This window comes from Hylobates moloch, unplaced genomic scaffold (genome assembly GCF_009828535.3).
Source record: "Hylobates moloch isolate HMO894 unplaced genomic scaffold, HMol_V3 SCAFFOLD_16, whole genome shotgun sequence".
Lineage (NCBI taxonomy): Eukaryota > Metazoa > Chordata > Mammalia > Primates > Hylobatidae > Hylobates > Hylobates moloch.
This window is the reverse complement of record NW_026652291.1, coordinates 67466812-67489412: the sequence shown is the minus strand read 5'-3', so window position 1 is coordinate 67489412 and position 22601 is coordinate 67466812. Positions and strand designations below refer to the sequence as shown.

General features: G+C 35.5%; 1 protein-coding gene across 2 annotated transcripts in view; it reads right to left on the bottom strand.

Moving 5' to 3' along the window:
* G2E3 (G2/M-phase specific E3 ubiquitin protein ligase) overlaps nt 1-22601 on the bottom strand; it is a 61298-nt gene that overhangs the window by 23643 nt on the left and 15054 nt on the right. Inside the window, exons 1-6 of one of the 2 annotated variants that reach the window (XM_058429427.1) lie at nt 18649-18816; nt 15378-15418; nt 9704-9801; nt 7119-7220; nt 4137-4261; nt 2937-3102 (exon numbers count right to left, since the gene is read on the bottom strand). In XM_058429427.1, the coding sequence (XP_058285410.1) occupies nt 2937-3102; nt 4137-4261; nt 7119-7220; nt 9704-9801; nt 15378-15414 (528 nt within the window). In that variant the 5' untranslated portion in view covers nt 15415-15418; nt 18649-18816. Of the gene's footprint in view, nt 1-2936; nt 3103-4136; nt 4262-7118; nt 7221-9703; nt 9802-15377; nt 15419-18648; nt 18817-22601 lie in introns of those variants that run through there. The other variant, XM_032134779.2, reaches the window with a different exon arrangement.

Here is a 22601-nt window from a genome sequence, read left to right as displayed (position 1 = left end):
ACGTCAGAGGGTTAGTAAAGCAAAAGCTAAGTTTAGAAGAAGAAACAGAGGTTTGCCAGGAAAATAGGACAAAAGACATTCCAAGGATGGGGAATAATATATATGAAGTTTCCCCGGCAAGAGAGAGAATGTGTAATTAGGAAAATACAATTAATAACATAGTTAAGGATTACATTCTTGCCAAACTGAACTAAGTAGAGGCTAGGTAGGTAAGTTAAAGCCAGTAGTATGAAGAATAAACTGATAGGGAATAAGGCCCCAGAGAAAGACCAACTAGTGATCTCCTACCAAAAAGAGTGTCTGAAATTAAAGCAGTGACAGTAGGATTATAATAAAAAGGATACACAGAATATACTAAGTAGACTTGATTACACTTGGGGAATGATTTATGGATGGTGAAGAGAGAAGCTAATAAAGAGGATTCCAGGTTCAGACAATTAGCAACTGACACACACACACACACACCCCCACCCATATAAGGGAGGGAAACAACAGGTTATTGAAATCTCTGAACCTAAAGGATATTTGCAATTGCAGACAGATGCCAAGATCTTTAACCGAATATGGTATACGATAAAACGAAGTATCTGGTATAGAGGGGAAAAAACAGGATAAGACACATGGAAGATACCAACAAGACTAGAGCAATGATGGAAAAATCCAAGCTGAACAAAAATAGTGACAATTCTCTAGACACAGAGTGGAAAGTTTTTACCAGTTTCTTTGATATCAATCTCTAGTCTCTTCTTCCAAAATCCCAATGTATATTATTTGTAGTGGTTACATATAATGACATTTGTTTAACCACATAGCTGTCTAGATTGGATAAGACTCCATATGTTATTTCAGTTAAGACCGATACCAGAGTACAAAAGTTATTGGAACTCCTTTAGAGAGAGAGACTCAAGAATTAGCCCCATCCTTAGTATGCTCCAATCAAGTATAATAATAATTGCTTACTGATATTTCTTACATCATAGACAGGTGTCCATGTGGCTGTGATCTTCAGTTATATTTGCATAAAGTAGACCTAGTCTTTTTTGTTAGTAATATTATTTCTACTTTTTTAATGACAAAATTAAAACTCAGTATTTTCAGAGTGTTCACAAAAGGCCTTAACGATACTAAGTATGAGAACTTTTCTTTGCTTAATTATTAACATATAAATGAGAAAAATCTTATGAAAAATAACATACTGCTACAAAATTAACAAGATGACACATTTGGCAGCAATTATATTCATCCAAATACAAACCCTTAATTAAAACAAATTACTTTTTAAAGATTCTCATATAATATGAATAGGTAAGGATAACACTTCACAATGTTGTTTATTAACTGCGCTCTCTAGGATCCTTTTATAAACACCTCTTTGCAAGTATTAATCGAATTTCTATTATTTCTCCAACAAAACAGGCTTCATCCTGCATTTTTTTTTTAAGACAGAATCTTGCTCTGTTGCCCAGACAGGAGTGCAGTGGTGCTATCTCACATGCTGCAACCTCTACCTCCTGGGTTCAAGCGATTCTCCTGCCTCAACCTCCTGAGTAGCTGGGATCACAGGTGTGCACCACCATGCCCAGCTAATTTTTTTTTTTTTTTGTATTTTTAGTAGAGAAAGGGTTTCACCATGTTGGCCATGCTGGTCTCGAACTCCTGACCTCAGGTGATCCGCCCTCCTCGGCCTCCCAGAATGCTGGGATTACAGGCATGAGCCACTGTGCCCTGCCTTCATCCTGCACTTTTAACTGAATAATCCTAAGTATAAAAGTTCAAGGCCCATAGAAAAAAAAAAAAAGGTATCAGTCAAACTTTACTACTTTTAGTACTGTTAGTATTTTTAAGACTTTATTGAAATAAGAGAATTTACATCTTTTTTTTTTGAGACAGAGTCTCGCTCTGTGGCCCAGGCTGGAATGCAGTGGTGCCATCTTGGCTCAGTGTAAGCTCCGTCTTCCGGGTTCATGCCATTCTCCTGCCTCAGCCTCCCTGGTAGCTGGGACTACAGGCATCCGCCACCACGCCTGGCTAATTTTTTTTTTGTATTTTTAGTAGAGATGGGGTTTCACCATGTTAGCCAGGGTGGTCTTGATCTCCTGACCTCGTGATCCACCCTCCTCGGCCTCCCAAAGTGCTGGGATTACAGGCGTGAACCACCACGCCTGGCCTACGTCTTTTAACTTTTAAAAACATGTCTGTGGACAATTAGTAATAATAACCTTTCATTTTACTAAACAATAATAAACTTTAAAAAACAGTATTAAACTTAAGTTCATCAGCTGGCACTTTCACATGTACATATTACATATTTGATGTTATTAATAACTGGAATCTTTTTCAAGTTTTCAAGTATTTTCAGAATCAAAGAATTATTAAATTGTCTAATGTTGTGTCTTTTCATATTCTATTTACTTGAAAAGTAGTAATAAGGTTTGATACATAAGATGACTCTCAAAGAACCAATATTTTTAATTAATTGACAGTAATCAGCTCCCTGTTAAGAAGTTATGGTAAAGTGTTTACCATAGGGAAGAAAAGCCTACTAATGTTTAAATATCTTAACTTGCTATCAAGCTTCTTATCATTTCAAATATCCTGGTTTTCCAGCTTAAATATGTAAATGAAACTTAGGAATTAAAATCTAGTTTATTCATTATGAAATCAAACAAAATCCTTAGGTAAAAACAATAAAATTCTGTAAGTATAAATATACATTAAAAAGTTTCATCTAAAGTATTTATTGAATGTTAATTGTATACTTAAATAGAGTGAATTTTGTATGTAAAATGTGCTTCAAATTAAGTGCTTTAAAGCTGTTTTAAAAGTAACAAGTAGTAAGAGGTAATATACACGTCAATTCTTTCTAATTTAAAATTTACATCAGCAAGCCATAATTTTATATCAATCAGAGAAAGCTTACAAAATATGTATCTTACCTGTAAACAGTCTCTATGAAACCAAGAGTTCTTACAACAAGGACTTCGTAATATGTTATAACTTGGAATAGGCTCAATAAATTCCAAGCAAATGGTGCATGGTAAGGACTCTCTATAATTATTAGATGTAATTATTTGAACAGGTCGATGGTCCCAACAAAATGACCTAAAAATGTAAATTATTTTTAAAAAATCTCATGAACTGCAAAGCAAAACTTGGAAAACACTGTTAATTCACATATATAAAACGAAATTCATTTGTGTCTGTCTCATAATTCACCTACAACAGACTGGAGCCTTGGCACTAAAAATTAAGTCTCACAATCTATGACCAAGAAGAGATCTGGACCTTTGAAATCTGAACTTTTCTGGTAGTGAGACTTACTTATACAGAATTTCAGAAACTAATTATTATGTTGAGAATCCTACGTAATATTGTCAGCAATGCAGTATATACATTATTGTACTCAACAAATGGGTACATACTGTTGTGCTCAAAAATCGTATAAAGTTAAGGGAGGCAGGAACTTACTCCTAAAAAATGGTTTAGTCATGTAACACATAAAATGCAATTAATAACCTATTCCCAATTCACTTTATTTCCATTTGTATTTTCTAAACTGTAGTTTTCTTACATGGTAACAATCCATTAAATAGGTCAAAAACACAACTACTAAAAGAAATAGAATACTTATGACACCAAAAGTCAAAATTCATAAAGCCTTGATGTTTAAAGTTGTACTCAGGAAGCAAATATTTTCAGGGGTATCCTAGGGCATAATATTTATTTTGTGGACTCAATCAAATTTACATGCCTTTGATTTACTCAGTGAGAAACGCATACAGCCCTGTGAAGAATAAGTCAACAATAATTCTAAAGAGTGACACAGAAATCTAGAATTATGTAAAGGTGGAGATTTTCACTGAATTATGGATAAATTAACAATTTCATGTTATATCCAAAAGCTGAAAATTGAAGATGAAAACCAATCATTAGGTCCATCCCAGACATGGTAATTCTCAAGACTTGGCACATAGAAATGACCCCATAAGGGTGGGCGGGAGGGTAATATATATAATGTTATATCTAAACTCTGATGCTCTAAACAGAAAATTTATAGTAGTATTATATCATTGGGATATGTATTTTCCACTATTCTTTAACATTGAACTTTCATATTTAGCAGTTAAGTAACTCACGCAAAATTGCCAGTAAACTGGAAAATACATTCTCTCTGAAGTCCACATGGGAAATGATAACTTCGTTTACATCGGGGTGCAACACATCCAATTGAAGCACCATTTTTCTTGCAAACACAGCATTTCTAGAAGAGTATGTGAAAATAGGGGTCACAACATAAAAAATCTGAGTATTATAATATGATCAAGACATAAATAAATACTCCTGGTGGGGAATCTGAAAATTATTTCATCATGTAACAGCTGTGATAAGGGTATATTAAATAAATTTCCTGAAAAAACTCTTCTACCCAGAAACAATCTAAAGACACCAAAGATTCACTCCTACAACAATTTCGATAAAGAAAACATCTCTAGCCTAACATGTGGATAAGACAGAGAAGCCCCTTTTCCTTCCTACTAAAATATTTTAAACTGAAGGGTTTATAAACATAAAAGCTATATACATAAACACCTCACTGAAATCTCAAGAGAAAGCACATAAATTAGGCAATACTCACCAAGAAGAATAGGAAAATACTATAAACCAATTTGTAAAGAAATGGCTAAGATCACTCTATTCTGACCAAATGAAAAAGTGTTAAGACACCTATAGTGGATTTAGAGTGGTCTCCAAAAACTTATGCTCAGGTCTCGACTCCCAGTACCTGTGAATGTGAACTTACTTGGAAATACGGTCTTTGCAGATGTAATTAAGTTAAGGATCTTGGGATGAGATCATCCTGGATTTAGGGTAGTCCTTAAATCAAATAACTGATGTCTTTACAAGAGAAAGGAGAGGGAGATTTAAGACACAGGCATATACAGAGAAAGGCCTGTGAAGATAGAAACAGATTGGAGTTATGCTGCCACAAGCCAAGGTACTCTGAAGGTTGCCAGCAGCCATGTGAAGCTAGGGGAGAAGCATGGAATCAATTCTCCCTCCGTGCCTCTAGAAGGAACCCTTTTGACACTTTGATTTACAATTCTGGCCTCCAGAATGGTGAGAGAATAAATTTGTTTTAAGCAGCCAATTTGCTATGGCAGCCCTAGGAAATGAATATACTACCAGTGCCGCTAACTGGAATGTAACAGTGGTACATAAACAGAAAAATTATTAAATGAACCAATCATTAGCAAAATACAGAACAGTAACTAAAACACCTTGGAACCCTTAAGAAGGCAATTAAAATGGTCACTGATTCAGGGATTACAGAGTTACTGCTGACCCCCCCTTTGAGCACCACCTAGGTCACTGGAGAATACTTGCCAACCTGAAACTCTCCCAGTGAAGTGACAACAAGGAATTCTAGTTTGAGTTCACAAACGAGACTCTTGTTTTCAAGGGTTCACAATATACTTGGAGAGGATTCAGATGTTTTAAGAAAATAAGTACAGGTTGAATATCCCTAATCCAAAAATCTAAAATCCAAAACACTTCAAAATCGGAAACTTTTTGAGTGCCAACATGATGCTCAAAGGAAATGCTCATTGGAACATTTTGGGTTTTGGATTTTCAGATTAGAGATGCTCAACTGGTAAGCAAATATTCCTAAATTTGAAAAAAATTTCAAATCTAAAATTTCAATCTAAAATTCTGGTTCCAAGCATTTTGGATAAGGGATATTCAATCTGTAGTTCCAAACCATAAGGGGACCTTTAGAGACCACCTTTTACCACAAGCTCACTATCATCAGGAAGTTTAGGAATGATACTAATATCTCACATTTAATATCTCATGTAGTCCTTCGATTCACGCTCACCTTTCTCCCAAGGTTTTTCCTTGTGCCCTAGAACCTCTCTTTTTACCATTAACTCTCCTACCTTCTTGATATCTTCAAAAATAACTGCCTCCACTTCTTTGCCTCAACTAAAATAATAAATGTTTCTATGTGCTTCCCTTGTAGACCTTCTTGAATAAAGCTGCTTATTTTTCCATCCTCCTTAATTTCCAGACTTGACATGGGGTGGGACATGGACAGGGGCAGGAAATGGGACAAACAGAACATTATTTTAGTTCTCTGTTGAATATTATAGGCCACTACTTGATTTTCACACTTTGAAAAATTTGGACCTTTGAGCCTAATGACATTTACTCTTCTGTTACCTGCTAACTTCCTAGTCACTCCTCCACCTCAAGACTTTGGCATCTGTCAAAACAAAGTCTAAACAACTTCAGCATTTATGGGATAATCTTTCTTTGACTTCTTCAACTATATTGTGTCAGTGTCCTTCACTTCCCCTCCAGTGTAATGATGAATCCCTTCATCACCCAAAATGCTCCCCCATGAAAATCATTAATGCCAGTACCACATTCTCTAAACAGAACTCCCCGTACTTCAAATCTTCTCATTCTTTCTCATTATTTTTACTTAGACCATATGGAGACGTTTCCCTGCATACAGCATAGTGGCTGTTAAATAGAAGATGCACAAATGATAACTGAATGAGCAAGGAGTTAAAGTTTAGAATGCCTATCCTAGAGAATAGAAAGGGGCACTGAATATAATCACACAATGTTAGAGAAGGGTCAGGAGATATGGAGATCATGAATTGCCAGACTGGAAAGCTGGGTAATTTCTAACTCAACCCAACATTCCAATCTCAGAAACTGAGGTATAAGAATAAAAAAGTAAATGGTTGGGTTGACTCAGGATCGAAGGTTTAGAGAACAGCAGAGTGGAGTTATGATCATAATTTTGATGGTCAGAGAAGATTGACCATCAGATCATAATTCTGATGGTCAATTCTGATGGACATGTTGGAATAAAATAAGGAAGTGAAGTCAGTATTGTCACATGTATTATCCAGGGTCAATTAAGCTTTCTTTAATGGGCAAAAATATAAACTGTCCTCCTAAAACTTACCATATTTAAATGACAAAAATATGCATTGAAATCTATAATCAAAGTCATAAATTTCTAGTACAGAAACCGATAGAAAAGACTTCTCAAGTATTGACAATATTTATGACATTACTTAATAGTAAAATAATTTACTTACCAGTTTAGAAGCTCTATTCACTTCCTTCCTGATATCTTCTATTAGAAAACCATAAACTCCTTCTTCTTCTTTGCCTCTCTGCCAAATTCCACTTGACATCAACTATGAATATATTCTCAATTAGAAAATAAACTCTAAGAAACTAGTTGGGCATTAAAAAAATATATATATCCATACTATTCAGTCTAATAAAAAATAGACATAAAATGGCTCAAATTTCAAGTAGTTATCTATAGTAGTTATTTTTCATGGTCAAAGTAAGAGGCTACTTACATTGTTTGATTTAGAAGGCATTGTATATTATCAGTTTGTATATCCTAATTAGTTTCTAAAAGTATTCCAGGAAGTAACAGAAAAAGAAAAGAAGATAGAAAGGAAGGCAGTGAGTGGTTAGGTGGGTTAGAGGAAGAAAAAAAGAAAGAAAGAACACCTACAATTAAGCTTAACAAAAACGAATGGTGAATACAGATGGAGACAATTCAGATTAATTCAGTGACATTTCAGGCTAACTCTAAATCTAGCTGAATTCTGAATCATTAAGGCATTATTTACAAGAAAACCTATTGAACCCTAGTTAACATAAATGTTTGATTTTAAAAAAATGTTTCCTTAACCCCCAATGTGACAGTAATAAATGTTTGACTTTTCAAAAATTTGACTTAAGCTTCATTGTTTATACATGTTAAGAAAGCCTGAATCAGAAAAAGTGTAGAATGTGAATAAGAAATCCTGGCTTGCAAGCCAGGCTCTGCTGAAACTTCTGGAACCCTAGGCAAGTATTAATGTCTCAAACCTTAAACATGAAAATAAGAACACTGGATTAGACTATATCTCTCTTTCCGCTCTAGCATTCTTTTGTAACATCACTATACTTTTCTGTTCATAATGAAATAGAATATTAAAAGGGTTAAGTCTGGGGTCAGTACTTTTTTTTTTAAAGTATTATACTCATTGAATAAGACAGAACATAAGGGAAATTTTGATCTGATCAACTTAAATGTATTACATAATTCGAAAATACTACGTAGAGCAAATTTGTGATTAGAATTTTAACCAGTATATCGTAAAGAAAAACAAGTGATAACAAGTGATACACACTAAGAATTTGTTATGAAAACATAACCTGCAGACAGATAAAACGGCTCTAATTCTACTGCATAAAAAGTAAAATAATATAATCTTCCTTTCCTGACTGAAAAAAAAGTAAAAGAAACTTACAAAAATGAAAAGATTTTCTTTTTACTGCAAAACATAATAGACTCTAACTTATAAACATATTTGGAATGACAACTTCATGTTCTCTTATAAATAAGCTCCCAGGCCAGTCTACTACTCTATTTAACCTATGAGGTACTAAGGCACAAGACTGTAGTCTCAGAAGACCAAGGAATACTTTAGGTGGTTTCTCAAAGAAGCACTGAAATAATTTTAACATGGATGGTGGTAGATTTGAAAATATGTCCACAATTTGTTGATACTTCAAGAAGTGGGGCTTAATTCCTCTTGAGTGTGGGCTACTAGACTTAATGATTTGTTTCCAACAGAATAAAGCAAAAGTGACATTAGTGTGTGGCTGTGATGACTAGGTCATATGGTTCCATCTTGATCTCTCTCTCTGTCTCTCTCTCTCTCATCACTTGCTTTGGGAGAAGCCAGATGCCATGCCACGAGTAGCCTTATTTACTAAGAGGCCGAGGAGGTAAGGAGCTGAGGTTTCCTGACGGTAGCTAGGAGAAATTGAGGCCAAAAGCCACATGAAAGAGCCATCAGAGGTGAATGGATCCTGCAACCTAGTAAAGTCTTCAGCTGTAATCTGACTGACATCTCAATGATAATCTCATGAGACTCTGAGCCTGAACTATCCAGCTCAGCCAAATTCCTGACCCTCAGATACTGTGTGAGATGACAAATGTTTTATCTGCTAAATTTCAGAGTAAATTTGTAAGCAGCAGATAACTATATAGTATCAAGAAACACTGTATGTACTAATGCAAGCCTGGCATGCTAAGGTAGTAATGTGACACTAATATCTTAAGGCACGAATTCGGTGAGGTGAGAAATTGGTGGAGGGGAGGGGGAACAAAGGGAGACTAATTCTGAGTATGAAATTACTCGTTTGCTTTCTTCTGAGTGATACATAAAGTAACTGGTTTCCTTTTCCAAAAATATTTATTACCTTTAGCCAAAACGTTTCTTTTCAGGTTCTGTGTGAAATAAAATACTTTTATTCTACTCCCTGAATCCTCAAACAAGTCTTTTCTCAGATTATCACTAGCGACAAATGAAATAAGAAAGTGGTAAAAGAAATATCTCCTTTATACACCTAATCATTTTTTCCTTTTTTCACTTAGGCCTTAAACAGAAAGAAAGAAAAACAAACAAACAAGTAATAACGATAGGTCTTTATATGTACCAAGTAACTTCAGAATCTTAGAATATAAAAAAAAATGTCTATTTTTAGAGATAGACAAAATGAGATCTGGAGAAGTTAAATGACTTATCCAATTCTCAGAAATCAGTGTCAGAATCTTACTATCTTCTTTAGAACACCAAATTTCTAGAATTTAATTATAAATTATACTCACCAAACAGTAGTAATGTACAGTGAGATTCCATTTCTCCTTAGTTTTCTTTTCTCCATATTTATTAGGACAGTCATCATTATTTCGACAGAAAACACAAGCTAACAGTGAAAAAGTAAATAGATATAAAAATATATTTAAATCTTTCAAAAAAACCTATGGAATTGGTGCTTCTCTCAATTTCTGTGTTAAATTCTTTCTGAGAGAGCAAATCATATAATATTGGTATCAGTAACTTAAAATTTCCAATACCTACTTCTGAAACATTAATGTAACTTTATGTTCTTCACCAGTCTTTAATGATGAATTTCAGTGTGTAGTTAAAATGGCAATTTATGAAGTAACATCACTGAAAATGACAGACTGGGTAACTACAGAGCTCTGATTAAACTGCCAAAAACTGTTAGAATTAACTTTTTAGAAGCTCTACAATCTAAATAAAAACTTACAAAAATTAGGAGAATGCTTAATGAAGAAACAAACTACTAATTTTGATGAGAACATTTTAACTTACCCACCTACCATTCCCCACTGCCCAGCTGGGCAGTGGTCTTGGGGTGGCCCATGTTCCTGGTGCAGATTACTGGTCCAAGAGGGGGTAAAATGGACCTTGTTCTTAAAAAAATGTGATTGTTTTGACCTGTATGATGGCTCCCTGAGGGATGAGCTCAGATGCTTGCCTTTCCTTCACCTGCCTCAGAACTTTCTCAGGGCTGGAGCCTCTGCTGTTTCTCAAAAAACATTTGAAACAAATATACTAGCTGTAGCAGCCTAGGACAAGGGATAACAGATAGGGAAAGCAGCAGATAGACTGAAAGGCGTAGGAAAGAAGAAACTGGGAAAAGAGGGTACATGAGGGAATAAAAATTTGGAAAACCTTCTGCATAACACTGGAGAATCTAGAAGTCTACGTGCATGCCCAGAGATGTACGCATGCTCAGAAATGACCCAAGAAATCCTAAGCTCTCACCTCTGGCTGATCTTTAGGCTCATGTAAGCCTATGTTAAAAAAGAAAATCTCAAATCAATAACCTACTGTTACAATTTAAATAACTAGAAAAAAGAAGAAACTAAACCCAAAGCTAGCAGAAGAAACAAAAAAATAAAGATTAGAGTAGATATAATCAAAATAGAGAACGGAAAAACAACAGAGGGAGTAAAAAAAAAGTTGTTTTTTTTTTAAAGATCAACAAAGCTGATAAACCTTTAACTAGACTAACCAAAAAAAAAGGGGAGATTAAAAACTTACAACAAAACTACAGTAAGTAAGGTAGTGACATAAGGATAAATCAATGAAAAAGAAGAGTCCATAAATAAATATATATATCTATGGTCAAATGATTTTCAACAAGAGTGCCAAGACCATTCAATGGTGAAATAGTCTCTTCAACAAATAGTGCTGGGACAACTAGCTCCTTACATGCAAAAGAACATAGATGAACCCCTACCTCACACCATATATACAAATTAATTCAAAACCAGTCAAGGATCTAACAGTAAAATTCTTAGCAGAAAGAATAAGGGTAAATCTGTGTGACTTTGGATTTGGCAATGGTTTCTCAGAGTTCACATGATACTAAAAGCACAGGTAACAAAAGAAAAAAATGATAATTGGACTTCATTAAAATGTACAACTTTTGTGACTCAAAGGACACTATTGTCTGGGTACAGTGGCTCATGCCTGTAATCCTAGCACTTTGGGAGGCCTAGGCGGGCAGATCACAAGGTCAGGAGTTCGAGACCAGCCTGGCCAAAACGGTGAAACCCCATCTCTACTAAAAAAAAAAAATACAAAAATTAGCTGGGCATGGTGGTGTGTGCCTGTAATCCCAGCTACTCAGGAGGCTGAGGCAGAAGAATTGCTTGAACCTGATAGGTGGAGGTTGCAGTGGTGAGCCAAGATTGTGTGACTGCACTCCAGCCTGGGTGACAGAGCAAGACTCCATCTCAAAAAAAAAAAAAAGATACTGTCAAGAGAGTGAAAGACATTCTACACATCTAAGGGTCTAGTAGCCAGAATGCATCAAAAAAACTCTGATAACTCAACAACAAAATCACCAACAATCCAATTTAAAAATAGGCAATAGATTTGAATAGACATTTCTCCAAAGAAGATATACAAAGAGCCATTAAACACATTAAAAGATGCTTAATATCACTGGTCAGCAGTCAACAGAGAAATGTAAATAATAACCACAATGAGATACCACTTCACACTCATGAGGATAGCTATAATCAATATGTCTGACAATAACAAGTATTGACAAAGGACTGGAAAAATCAAAACCATCACACACTGCTGGTAGAAATACAAAATGATATAGAGCTCTGGGAAATAGTCCAGCAGTTCTTCAAAATTTAAACTAAGAGTTACCATATGACACAGTAATTGTATTCCTGGATATACATACCAAAGAACTGAAAACAGATGTTCACACAAATACTTGTGACTAATGTTCATAGCAGCACTGTTCACAATAGCTAAGTAGAAACAAGCCAAATGTCCATCAAAGGATGGATAAATGGATAAACAAAATATGGTATGCCCATATGATGGAATATTATTCAGCAATAAGAAGGATGAAAGTGGTAATAATATATGCTACAGCATGAATAAACCTAGAAATATTATGCTAAGTGAAAGAAGTCAAACACACACAAAGGGTCACAATATTACTCAATTTACTTATGGATTACTTTATCCAACATAAGTAAATCCACAGGGACATACAAAAAGCAGACTAGTGGTTACCAGGGGCTGGGGACACGGAAAATGAGGGGTGACTACTTAATAGGCACAGGGTTTCCTTTGAGGGCGATTAAAATGTTTTAGAACTAGATAGTGGTAATGGTTTCACAACACTGTAAATGTACTAAATGCCACCAAATTGTATATCTCAAAATAGTTAAAGTGTGAATTTTATGCCTATTTTATCCACCCCTCCCAACACACACAAAAATACAACTTGTAGAGTCAGAGAGATCTGAGTTAAGACTCAACTAATGCTTTTTTAGAAAACTGTACATACTTACAATGTTTAGCATGATGTTTTGATATATGTACATATTGTGGAACAGCTAAATGGAGCTAATTATCATATGCATTACGTCACATATTTACCATTTGTGGTGAGAATACTTAAAATTTACTAATTTTCAAGTATACAATACATTGTTATCTACTATAGTCACCATGTTGTATAATAGATCTCTTGAAATTATTCCACCAGTCTATTATAAAATTTTGTATCCCTTCACCAACATCTCCCAATCCTCCCAACCACTGGTAACCAGCACTATACTGTTTCTATGAGTTTGACTTTTTTATATTCCACACATAAGTGAGATTATGCAGTATTGTCTTTCCATGACTAGCTTATTTCACTAGTGCTTTATGACTCCATTTCCTCATCATAAAAATGAGGATAATAGTACCTACCTCAAACTATGTCTTAGTGAGGACTAAATAAGACAGTGTATATTAAAATAATTAACAGGATATGACATATAGATAGAACTGAATGTTAGTATAATAACTAATCTTTTCTGTTATATGTTTATTTATACAGAAAATTTTATTAAGATGCTAATGAAACAAGTTGAAAATCACTAGCTGAAAAGACAGGATCCCTAAGAAGTAGATCCCTACAAGATGAAGTGTGCTTGTATCTCTAAATGATTGCATACCGCAGAAACTCCCTAACTGCTCCATCTTTCTTAAACCATGCACACTGGACTGTAACCTGACCAAGCAATAAACTTCTCTTGTTTTAAACCAGTAAGATGTCAGGGTTTACCAGTTATGGAAACTAGTATTATTTACCTTGAATAATACATGTAATCAAGAATAGATGTCACATGTTAAAAGGTATTATATTGGTTAATAGGCTGCTCACCAAATAGATTCTAGAACTGAAAAGAAATAGGATGAGCTCGTATTTAATATAGTGAAATAGCCTAACTACTCTGCCCTCCCTCACTCCAGTTTAAAGGGATAAGTCATAACTCAAAGTCTCTCTCCTAACCCTTTAAAAGATTTCAGCTCCTCTTCCTTCCCTTCCATACAAGGCAGCTGTTCACATTAACTCCAGCAAATTGCCATTTGTTCATATTGGACATCCTACACCAGTAAGCTCCACCTTAACTCCATCCCCAATACCTACACTTTTACCCGCAAGTGTGCATAAAGCTCAAGAGAAAGAGGGTTATGTAGAATTAGCTGAGTCTACAAAAGAGGAGTCCTTGTGAACTGGCTGAAACTATAGAGGAGGGGAAATTCTTGCCATGAACCCTGGATGGAGGTGCATCTGCTGTATGCTGTGGACCTGTGGTTTTCCATTTGTTCCTCTCTCCTCCATCTCCCTCTACCCAGTATGGAGGGCCCTGAATGCGGTACAGACTAGGTTTCAGGCATGCATTTTTATAAATAGATTATTTTTATATTCATTTGTACCTTCCTGCTTTTAATGTTTAAAATTTGGTAAAATTGTCCTGATTTCATTATATTTATTATTAAGATTGGCGTCTAGTGTAGTAAATGATACTGGTTTCTATTACAATAATAAAGTAAAGTTTCTACCTTAAATACATTCATGTAAATAAAGAAACAGTCCATCTTAGGAAAAAGTATCAATAGTAGGGTGTATTTCCATTTGGCAAATGCATAGAGGTAGTCCATGAAGTACTAAAAGTTTCAGAACTATTAGCATAGCTGACAGAAGGCTGGAGGTAGAAGCAGGGAAAGAAAGTAGAAGAGGTTTAGGAGCATAAATTTCCTTATCCAACATAATGTGGTGTCAAAAGATACTTTAAAAGTAATGATCAAGATATAAAGTTGTAAGAATAACATTTTAATTTTAGAGGGAATTTAAAAGGATCTAAAATACAGTGGATGAGGGAGAAGTGGCAGAAGAGTGTAATCATTTAAATTCCTCATCTTTCATTGTAGCAAGTCAACAGAAACTGTTTATAATAAATGAAGAAAACAACAATTAAAAGCAAAGGTCAAAACGGACCGCATCTATTTGGGAAGATTGTTGTGAGCACGTAGAAGTAAGTTTTCCTTTTCTTTTCTTTAACTTTTCTTCTTTTTTTTGAGACAGGTCTCCCTCTGTCACTTAGGCTGAAGTGTAGTGGTGCGATCTCTGCTCACTGCAACTTCTGCCTCCCGGGTTCAAGCGATTCTCCTGCCTCGGCCTAGCGAGTAGCTGGGATTACAGGCATGCGCCTCCTGGATAATTTTTGTATTTTTAGCAGAGATGAGGTTTTGTCATGTTGGCCAGGCTGGTCTTGAACTCCTGACCTCAAGTGATTTGCCCACTCGGCCTCCTAAAGTGCTGGAATTGCAGGCATGAGCCATTGCACCTGGCCAGTTTTCCTTTTCATGTTAAACTTGTACACATTGTTTAAATTCTTCTCATCTGCATTTTTTTCCTTTAAATAACTTTTATTGAGATACGAACCATATCTTATATACATAAAATAAATATAAAATTTGGCAAATAAATTGCCTTCTGATAGGTTTTTGTTGAAATAAATATATGCAATATTATACTTTAGTACGTGGACATACAAACTAAGCATGTGCCAGGGAATTCATTCCTCTTCAGTTCTAATGTTTAAGTAACATATTTAAAAGACTCATTGTAATAAAATTATTTTAAATACAGTTACTTACCAAGGTTCTGTGAGTCACCAGGTTTACTTTCATTCATTTTACTAGGAAAAATAACAATACAGTCATTTTAATTGTAAAAGTCTCAAATTAACAACTTTTATTAAATGCAGTCAATGCATAATGACAAATAAGTCATCTAATACTCTAGTACTTAAATTTTTCTTACCTTTAATACATCTAAGACCAGTAGTTCTCAATGGGGGTGTTAAGAGTCAGGGAACATTTTTAAAATTGAAGGGAATGTTTTTTAGCTGTCAAAACAATTAAGATGACCACTGGTAATTAGTGGAAAGAGGCCAGGATTATAGGACATCTTGCAATGCACCAAACAGTCCTACACAACAAACAATAGTCTAGACTTTCAAATTTCCATCTGGACATTCAAGTAGGTTAAAAAAATCTATTTGTAATTAACCTAGAACCTAAGCCCATTTTACATATTAACAAATTATATTTGCAGAACTACAGCTTCTATGTCAATCAAGGAAACTTCTATTTAATTTTTCTTCAAAGCTTTACCCAGAATTGTTCATCATTTAGGAAAAAAGAAAAATCACATCATCAATAGCCACGCCATTCGTAGTTGTGCAGCCTATGAAACAATTCTTTGGCTGGGCGTGGCGGCTCACACCTGTAATCCCAGCACTTTGGGAGGCTGAGGCAGGTGGATCACCTGAGGTCAGGAGTTCGAGACCAGCCTGGCTAACATGGTGAAACCCTGTTTCTACTAAAAATACAAAAAGTTAGCAGGGCGTGGTGGTGCACGCCTGTAATCCCAGCTACTTGGGAGGCTGAGGCAGGAGAATTGCTTGAACTCAGGAGGTGGAGGTTGCAGTGAGCCAAGATCGTGCCATTGCACTCTAGCTTGGGCAACAACAGCGAAACTCCACCTCAAAAACAACAACAACAAAAAAACAAAAACAATCCTTTATTAGTCTATACCGTATTTGTGGCTGTTGTATTTGCCGGGATTCTATACAGGGCTGCAGGCACCTGACTGTCTCATTACCTCTTCTAGTACAGTAGTGCTCAACCATTTACATACTGAAAGACATTGGTCTGTCCCTATCTCTTCACTCTCCACTAGTTAAACAAATAAAAATACTTACGATCATTACCGAAATATAACTTTTTTCTAAAAGATCAAAGAATGGAAGACCGCCATCTTAATAACATTAAAGTTTCACTTCACCAAGGGTATATGAACAGCCTACTAGAAATGTTAATGAGATTTAAGTATAATGTATGTGCAATCTCTTGGTATTTAAGTAGAAAAGAATAAAACATAATAATGCCACTAGGTAAATATAATCTCATTTATAGTTGCAAAAACCAGTTCTCAGAAAGGTTAAACACCTGTCCAAGGTCAAGGAGTTAGTGGGAATACACTAACCCATAACTGAGTGACTGCAGGTTACACCATGACACTTCACATGAAAATAATGGAAGAGAACAAAAAATAATACAAAATATTATATATCAAAGAGTGAAAACCACAAATAAAAATTGTTATCAGATTTCATCAAATCTAAGACACCACAAAACGTAGGACACAGATTATTTTATGAAGACTGATTAACCAAATTAAACTTATACAATGCTTCCTTACAATTAGAATTTATATTTCATACTGACTGTAAAAAGTGTTTTGGATTTAAACATAGATTTGCTCATATATATTTCTGTGCTTTCCTAAAAAGTCATAGTCTAAATCTCTTAAATGGCTTTGACTCTAAGCTTTCAATATTTTGTTTATTCCTTACAAAATAATATTCTGTGCCATCAAGATGGGTATTCTTAAAAGAATGTATAAAACTAAGAGCCCAGTTTTAAGGGGGCTTTAGAGTTAAGTAGGTCTAGACTACTATTTTTCCTAGCTCCTCTCCACAACTATTAATGTAGGGTTAAAGGAGCACTCCTTTATTGTCTCTTGGATTTTTTTTCTTTCTTTTCTTTCTTTTAGAGGCACTAGTAATTCTCTATAGGTATATGATGGTGCTTTTGATGTTTATACATTCTCAAACAATAACTACAGAACTGCCTTAAGTGAACAAATTGATTGAGGATCACAACCTATAGAACATCATTTTAAACATGCTGATACATCTAAGACCAGTTCTCAATAAAACCCAGAAACAGATCCGTATTTTTCCAGTCATTTTCAACAAAGACACCAAAGCAATTCAACGAGAGAAAATAAAATCTTTTAAACAAATGGGACTAGAAAAACTGAATATCCATATGGAAAGAAGCGTGTGTGTAGAAGGGTTGAGTCCATCTTAAAATTGATAAAATATAATAGGAAGATAAAATCCTCCTCTTAAAGGACTTCTCTACAGTTCAATCTCTGGTGATGAATTCAACATATCATAAATCCATCCATACACATGAATTTATTGCAGAAAATTCCATAAACACATGATAAATAGTACTTCACTTAAACATAAAAAGTTTAATTTATAAAGGATGTTTTAGTCATTCGACAACACAGATTTACATCTACACTGTCATCCAATCTAGACACCACAAAATGTAGTGCATTTAAATTTTACCTAAATGCTATTGTTCTCCAAAATCCTTTATGAAGTCTACTGTAACTCCATTTGGTAAGAAGCCCTGTGGTTCCTCTTGTTTGCACTCTCTCTCACTGGAGTGGGTCAATAAACTTAATTTTATCAGACTACTGGTTTATCCCTGGTGGTGTTAGGCTGACTGGGCTAGGATGAGACAAAGAATAACACAAATGGCACAAAATGAACAATTAGTGAATCTAGATAAAGGATATACAGGAGTTCCTTATGCCATTCTTACAACTTTTCTCTAAGCTTGAAATTATAACAATATCAAGTTACCTAAAAGTTGAATATTCTAAAGGCATTCCATAATTCATACTTTTGATCAGTTCACATTAGCCTTCTTCCTAATCCCTAGCATGTGGAGTATAACTTTTGTTTCTAAGTCTTGAATGAGGATCACTTTATTTCAAACACGTCTCCAAAACAAAACCTTAGTAAAAAAATAAGTACTATTCACATATTTTAGAGTTGAATTTTATAATTTGTTTTAGATATTTTCCTTCGAGAATATGAATTTTAAGACTTCCTAAGTAGAATTAAAAAAAAAAATCTAAGTGTATATTTCAATAACAGTCCAAGTCTTAATAACAGACTAGACTTTAGAAACAAAATAAAACCATTCCCTTCCCTGGAAAATTAACAATTTAATTAATACCTTCTGTCAAAAGGTATTCTGAGTGTCCTCCACTGCTTACCTCTACTTGATCAGTCAGTGATACACTTTCATACTTCTTCCTTCAAAAGGTAAAGCCTGCCCCTCTCCTTGATTGTAGATGTGCTTAGTGCTTGCTAACTTGCTTCAACAAAAAAGACTGTGGCAGAAATGACAATGTCATAAAAGGCATTGTGACTTCCTCCTCATTATCATGGATCACATGCTATGGAGGAAGCCAGCTGCCATGTCATAAAACTTTTCAACATACACCATGGAGACACCCAGTTGGTAAGGAATGGAGGCCATTCTACCTTCTGTTATGTGAATAAGCCATGTTAGAAGTGAATCCTCCAGCCCCAATCAAGCCTTCTTATGACTGTAATTTGGCTAACAGCCTGAGAGCAACTTCATACAAGACCCTAAGCCAGAACCACACAGCTAAGCAGCTCCCAAATCCCTGATCAACAGAAACTATCAGTAATTAAATGTTTATTGTTTAAAACCAGCAAGTTCTGGAGTTATCTGTTACACAACAGATAACTAACACAAAAAAAGTAAGTCAAATTCCTTCTCATTCCAGCTGATAGCTAACATTTGAATAAATAAACAGATCCTAACCACCCAACTTTTTTTTTTTTTTTTTTGAGACAGAGTCTTGCTCTGTTGCTAGGCTGGATTGCAGTGACGCGATCTCGGCTCACTGCAACCTCCGCCTCCTGGGTTCAAGTGACTCTCCTGCCTCAGCCTCCTGAGTAGCTGGGACTACAGGTGTGCACCACCACGCCTAGCTAATTTTTGTATTTTTAGTAGAGACAGGGTTTCACCGTGTTGGCCAGGATGGTCTCAATCTCTTGACCTCGTGATCTGCCTGCCTCTGCCTCCCAAAGTGCTGGGATTACAGGTGTGAGCCACCATGCCTGGCCCCATCCAACATTTTCTAAAGTGCCTAATCTTACTGAAAAAGGTGACATTGAATATACAGAAAACATGCTGGAATCAGGCACTTGAAAGAGAAACAGACTGATTTTTTTAATCTAGCATTTTTAAGAAATGAACATTCTTGCTATAGAAATGACTTGACTTAAATCACTAATCAGAAAGGTTCAACTTAGTCTATGCATTGCATTATTCGATGTACTCTATATTCTTTCTCTTTACAACTCAGAAATGTTGTCTTTGGATGTCCTATACATAGCAAAGAATTAATTTCTCTGATTCAGCACTGCATAATAAAACATGATGTTTGTCAGATGCATAGTTTGCAAATATTTTCTCCTATTCTGTAGGTTGTCTGTTTACTCTATTGGTAGTTTCTTTTGCTGTGCAGAAACCCTTAAGTTTAACTAGATCCCACTCGTCAACTTTTGCTTTTGTTGTGATTGGTTTTGGAGTCCTTGTCACGAAATCTTTGCTCATTCCTATGTCCAGGACGATACTGCCTAGGTTGTCTTCCAGGGTTTTTATAGTTTTGGGTTTTACATTTAAGTCTTTAATCCATCTTGAGTTGGTTTTTGTGTATGGTGTTAGGAAGGGGTCCAGCTTCAATCTTCTGCATATGGCTAGCCAGTTATCCCAGCACCATTTAATAAACAGAGAGTCTTTTCCCTATTGCTTGTTTTTTGTCATCTTTGTCAAAGATCAGACGGTTGTAGATGTGCAGCCTCATTTCTGGGCTCTGCATTCTGTTCCGCTGGTCTATGTGCCTGTTTTTATACCAGTACTATGCTGTTTTGGTTACTGTAGCCTTGTAGTATAGTTTGAAGATGGGTAATGTGATGCCTCCAGCTTTGTTCTTTTTGCTTAGGATTGCCTTGGCTATTTGGGCTCTTTTTTGGTTCCACATGAATTTTAAAATAGCTTTTTCTAGTTTTGTGAAGAATGTTGTTGGTAGTTTGATAGGAATAGCAGTGAATCTGTAAATTGTTTTGGGCAGTATAGCCATTTTGATGATACTGATTCTTCCTATCCATGAGCATGGGATGCTTTTCCATTTGTTTGCATTTTCTCTGATTTCTTTGAGCAGTGCTTTGTAATTCTCATTGTAGAGATCTTTCACCTCCCTTGTTGGCTGTATTCCTAGGTATTTCATTCTTTTTGTAGCCACTGTGAATGGGATTGCCTTTCTGATTTGGCTCTAGGTTTGGCTGTTTCTGGTGTATAGGAATGCTAGTGAATTTTGTATGTTGATTTTGCATCCTGCAACTTTGCTGAAGTTGTTTATCAGCTGGAGAAGCTTTTGGGCCAAGACTAAGGGGTTTTCTAGATACAGAATCATGTAATGTGCAAAGAGATAGTTTGACTTCCTCTCTTCCTTTTGGATGCCCTTTATTTCCTTCTATTGCCTGACTGCTCTGGCTAGGACTCCCAAAACTATGTTGAAGTGATGAGAGAGTATCCTTGTCTTGTGTCGGTTTTCAAGAGGAATGCTTCTAGCTTTTGCCCATTCAGTATAATGTTGGCTGTGGGTTTGTCATAGATGGCTCTTATTATTTTGAGGTATGTTCCCTCAATACCTAGTTTATTGAGAGTTTTTAACATGAAGGGCTGTTGAATTTTATCAAAAGCATTTATAAGGAACTTTAATTTACAAGAAAAAAACAATCCCATTAAAAAGTGGCCAAAGGACATCGGCAGATACCTCTCAAAAGAAGACATATGCGGCCAACAGGCATATGAAAAAAAGCTCAACATCACTAATCATTAGAGAAATGCAAATCAAAACTACAATGAGATACCGTCTCACACCAGTCAGAATGGCTATTATCACAAAGTCAAAAAATAACAGATGCGGGTAAGGTTGTGGAGAAAAGGAAACACTTATACCCTGTTGGCGGGAGTGTAAATTAGTTCAACCACTGTGGAAAGCAGTATGGCAATTCCACAAAGAGTAAAAAGCAGAACTACCATTTTACCCAGCAATCTCATTACTGGGTATATAGCCAGAGGACTAGAAATCATTCTACCATAAAGACACATGCACATGAATGTTCACTGCAGCACTATTCACAATAGCAAAGACATGGAATCAGCCTAAACACCCAGCAGTGACAGACTGGATAAAGAAAATATGGTACAAATATACCATAAAATATCATGCAGCCATTAAAAAGAGTAAGATCATGCCTTTTGCAGGAACACGGATAGAGCCGGAGGCTATTATCCTTAGCACAGAAATGCAGGAACAAAAAACCAAATACCGCATGTTCTCACTTGTAAGTGGGAGCTAAATGATAAGAACTCACGAACACAAAGAAGGAAACAAGAGACACTGGGGTCTAACTGATGCAGAAGGGTGGGAGGAGGGAGAGGAGCAGAAAAGATAACTATTGGCTATTGGGCTTAATACCTGGGTGATGAAATAATATGTGCAACAAACCTCTGTGACATGTTGTTTATCTATGTAACAAACCTTCACATGTACCCCCAAACCTAAAAAAAAAAAAAAGATGAACTGTATTTTATTTACTACAAATGCATGAAGGATCCTGGACTGTATCCTGCACTAGGGAATAAAACTGCTCCAAAGGACATCACTGAGGCAACTGACCAAAACAATATTTAGTTGAAAGTATTGCATTTATGCTAAATTTCCTGAAATTGGTATCCATATTTACGTTATTTAGTAGACTATCACTGTTCTAAGGAAATACTGAAGCATTAAGGGGTATGGGGACCAGATATATGCAACCTACTCTCCAACGGTTCAGAAAAGGGAAATTACATGCAAATGTGCAATACTGCAGAATGATAAAGTGAATGTGGAAAATAATAAAAAGTGGTTAATCTAGGTAAGGGCATATGTAGTCCTTTGTACTTTTCTTGCAACTTTCCTGTAACTTTAGAATTATTTCAAAATAAAAAAAGGTTTAAAAATAATTGAATTAAAAGTAATATAAAAATTCCCAAAAAATTCAAGATCAAGACTAACCCAGTGTGATGGTTAATTTTATGTGTTACCTTTACCAGGCCACAGGATGCCCAGATATCTGGTTA